At 42.1% G+C, this 3,528-nt stretch overlaps 1 protein-coding gene across 2 annotated transcripts; it reads left to right on the top strand.

The window, feature by feature from the left end:
- Positions 1-282: 282 nt before the first annotated feature.
- cfl2 (cofilin 2 (muscle)) lies at positions 283-3,321 on the top strand. 2 transcript variants are annotated; one of them, XM_070879066.1, is made up of 4 exons: positions 283-388; positions 1,814-2,121; positions 2,221-2,297; positions 2,381-3,321. In XM_070879066.1, exons 1-4 carry the CDS (start codon positions 386-388, stop codon positions 2,503-2,505), a joined length of 513 nt encoding a protein of 170 aa, XP_070735167.1. In that variant the 5' UTR covers positions 283-385; the 3' UTR covers positions 2,506-3,321. The 2 variants fall into 2 exon arrangements, with proteins under 2 accessions (XP_070735167.1, XP_070735168.1); XM_070879067.1 differs by lacking the exon at positions 283-388 and adding an exon at positions 780-1,161.
- Positions 3,322-3,528: the final 207 nt, after the last annotated feature.

Raw genomic sequence — 3,528 nt, 5'->3', positions numbered from 1 at the left:
ATTATAAGGATTGTGCATGCATGACCTGAATCCGTCGGTTTGTGATTATTACAAGGTTTTTTTTAAAGAATAAATGAGCAGGTTGATTTATTATTAATCTTGTGCATGTGTGCAATGAGCACGTTACTTTGCATGGTCATTATTAAAGGCATGAGATGGCACATTATGAGCAGGTGCACTGTTGCTTTCTGTGGTCGGAGCAGAGCAGACTATGTGGGAACGGTGGTGGCGGTGAGTTGGGTCGTGTTGCGGCCGTTTCCGATTGCCCCCCCAGGAGCCCTGTGAATGGTCGAGCCCAGCCTCCTCCCTCTCCCTGCAGCTGAAGTAACGGTCGAGTGTTCGCCGCCGATCCCGTGCGTGCTGCTCATCATTGCTGCCGCTCGCCATGGTAAGGCACTCTCGCCAAGTGCTCTCCTCTCCTCTCCTCGCCGATCTGACTAAGTCTCGACGCAAACCCCGACGATAAACCTGTATTTTTCCCTCCCCCCTCTCTCCATCCAGTTAGTTATTTTTCCCTCCGCACCCCGGGTTTGGGTGGGTGTGTGGGCGAAGAGGGGACGTTTTCGGGGTGCCGGCAAGTGCGACCCTCGCTCGCAGCGGCCATTTTAACCTAATTTTAGCTGCTGCAGTGACCGGCAGGCACCTTCCATCGCCTTTCTCCGCATGTTTTAAAGTTAGCACTTGTGATGGGCTAGCGGCAGGTTCGTGAGACGATGGCTGCCGGCGGCTGGTACCCAGCCTGCGCCTCCTTGGCTCGTCGTTTCCACCCCAACTCTAAAAATATTCTATTTAAAATTAATTCTTGCATGTACATTTAATTGTCGCTGAATGTTGCTGCGGACAAGGAGCCGGTCGCCGGTGCTTTGTGGGAACGAGGACTGGGAAGGAGGACACGGCTGGTAGTGTGGGGAGGGGGGAGCTGGCAGCCATGATAGAGCAGATACCCCGGCACGGTTGTTTTAACGGCGAGATAGATGTGGAAGTCTCTGGAAGCCGGTCGGTGTGCGAGTACCGCTGTCCGGGGATTAGTCTGGCCGCGGGGATTTAATTGTTTTTTTTAGCAACTTGAGAGAAGTGAGGCTTCGAATCGTTGCAATTGAAGCGTAGTCCGTGATAAACTCGAATTGACGGAGCCGGAACGGTTCTCGAACTGGAATAACGGTTGTGTTGAATTTTGTAATGTTCATTTTTTTTCTCGTTTTTTTTCCCCCCGTATATGCGTCAGTTTCTGATTCCGACCTTTTTTTTGTTGAACCGGTCCAACCCCGAGCGAGCGGGAGAGGAGGGGTACTGCCCAGTAGTCAGTCACACGGAATATCGGGGGTGATTTGTGAAATGAAATATTTTTGCAATTGTCGGTTTAAATCAGAGCGGTACCGTTTTTTGCGTCCGTCTGTCAGTTTGATGTGATTCGTGTTTTATTTTTTTAAGGATTGTCCGTTTGTGATTTTTTTTCAATACATGTCTAGGGTGTTAGCAGATGAGCTAGTGGTTGGATTCTTTTGTTACAACGTTGAGCTCAAAGGCTCCCCCCGTCTGTCGCATACCACAATTTGCTGTAATTTGTGTCAGAATCCACTGCATCATTGCAAGTGATGCTGCTTTTGGCACCAAAGCCTTAACTTACACAGCGAAAATGCATTGGTGGTTCCTATCCATTTTCACGTTAACAAGCGTTTTTAAAGTAATAGATGTTTGATTTAATCGCAACTTTAAAAAAAAAGTTACATTATTCTAAGGTCGGGTTGCTGCATGTTGGAATACTGCAAGATATTTATGAAGGGCTCATTTTTTATTTTTTATTTCCAAATAGGCCTCTGGAGTAACAGTACACGATGAAGTTATTAAAGTCTTCAATGACATGAAAGTAAGAAAATCATCGTCGCCAGAAGAAGTCAAAAAAAGAAAGAAAGCTGTACTGTTCTGCCTCAGTGGTGATAAAAAACAGATAATTGTGGAGGACACCAAAGAGATTTTGGTGGGTGAAATTGGAGAAACTGTGCAGGACCCCTACACATCTTTCGTTAAGTTGCTACCTCTCTGCGACTGTCGTTATGCTTTGTATGATGCTACATACGAGACAAAAGAGTCCAAGAAAGAAGATTTGGTATTTATATTCTGGTATGTGGTAAAAAGAAAACTTGAATGGTTTCTTCTTAGTAGTTGAAACATCATAATAGGTACTAACTTTTTCAGCCTTTTAATTTCTGTTTCTTGTAGGGCTCCAGAGAAGGCCCCCCTTAAAAGCAAGATGATATACGCTAGCTCAAAGGATGCTATTAAAAGAAAATTTACAGGTTATAAATTTTACACACTTTTGTTGCAATTCTTCCTAATTTAGTTGTAGCATAACAGTTTGACTATTTTCTTTGTTTTTCAGGTATTAAACATGAATGGCAAGTTAATGGATTAGATGAAATTCAGGACCGTATAACACTTGCAGAGAAACTGGGAGGCAATGTGGTGGTTTCACTTGAAGGAATATCCTTGCAAAATGACAATTGAGTGCCATCTTGACCCATGGAGCTTCCATTTCTGCAGCTCTTAATATCATTTGATCAAAGTTGGAATAGTTTAGGTTTTTTTTTTCCACGTAAAGGAGATCTCATTAACTTAAGCAGCCAACCTGCGGTTGCCCTTAGACTGTTTGATCCCAGTAGTTTTTATGTAGAATCTCGAGGAATGCTTTCACGTCATTCATTCTAGCCAAACCAATTGTCGTTGCATGCATTCCTTGTTTCTTGTACAATGAATGTGAAAGTTTGTGAGTAGTTTAGAAACACTAAGTATAAGCTTTTGAAAACCTTGAGAGTATTGTCCACTGGTCAGGTGGTAGCCATTAATTCAGTATTGTAATTGTTGAAGTTGCACTTGATCATAGTTCCATGAGGCTCTTGTGCATTCATAACCCACTCCTGCCTTGATAACCTAGTTTTGTGTCATGGCAGCATGTGTTCTACACTATGCATCAAAAGCACTTTTTGTAAAATTTTTTTGTTTTTTTAAAAAAAACTAAGGAATGCCAACCAAGTTTCTGTAGTTGTAATTGCGTCATCAGTGAATTGTAGCTCTTGCGTTTTCATTCCTGTTGTGCAGACCTTAAGGAAGGAGTTGTTTATGTTGCCTTTTGCTTCCAGTGGAATGTACACTACTGAAAAAGAATGGGAGTCAAAGTTTACCATGTTAGTTTTTTTTTCAAACATTGAAACAGACGTGCAAAATTAGTCATGATGGCAGTTACTGTATACTAGAGCCTTAAATGGAACATTGTTTTTGAGATCAGAAAATTGGCCACGCTTACAATAAAAATTGTGGCTTATGGCTGATTGCTGCTTTGTTTTTATTTTTCGATAAAACATACTAACTGGAAATTGCTACCTGCACTCATTCTATCTGGTTCTTCTTTGTAAATGGCCATACTGTAAGATTTGCTTATGTTGCAATGGTGTTTCACTGATTTTATAATTTTCAATCCGGTGGAATCATTTCAAATACAAATATAGCAGATTTAAATTCAACTATAAATTG

The sequence above is a fragment of the Pristiophorus japonicus genome, chromosome 4, assembly GCF_044704955.1.
Source record: "Pristiophorus japonicus isolate sPriJap1 chromosome 4, sPriJap1.hap1, whole genome shotgun sequence".
NCBI classification, from domain to species: domain Eukaryota; kingdom Metazoa; phylum Chordata; class Chondrichthyes; family Pristiophoridae; genus Pristiophorus; species Pristiophorus japonicus.
This window is presented reverse-complemented; position numbering and strand designations above follow the sequence as displayed.

Coding starts and splice junctions, on each gene's coding strand:
- cfl2 (XM_070879066.1), top strand. Junction 2,122..2,220: donor GATTTGGTATTTATATTCTG/GTATGTGGTAAA, acceptor TGTTTCTTGTAG/GGCTCCAGAGAAGGCCCCCC. Junction 2,298..2,380: donor TATTAAAAGAAAATTTACAG/GTTATAAATTTT, acceptor TTTGTTTTTCAG/GTATTAAACATGAATGGCAA.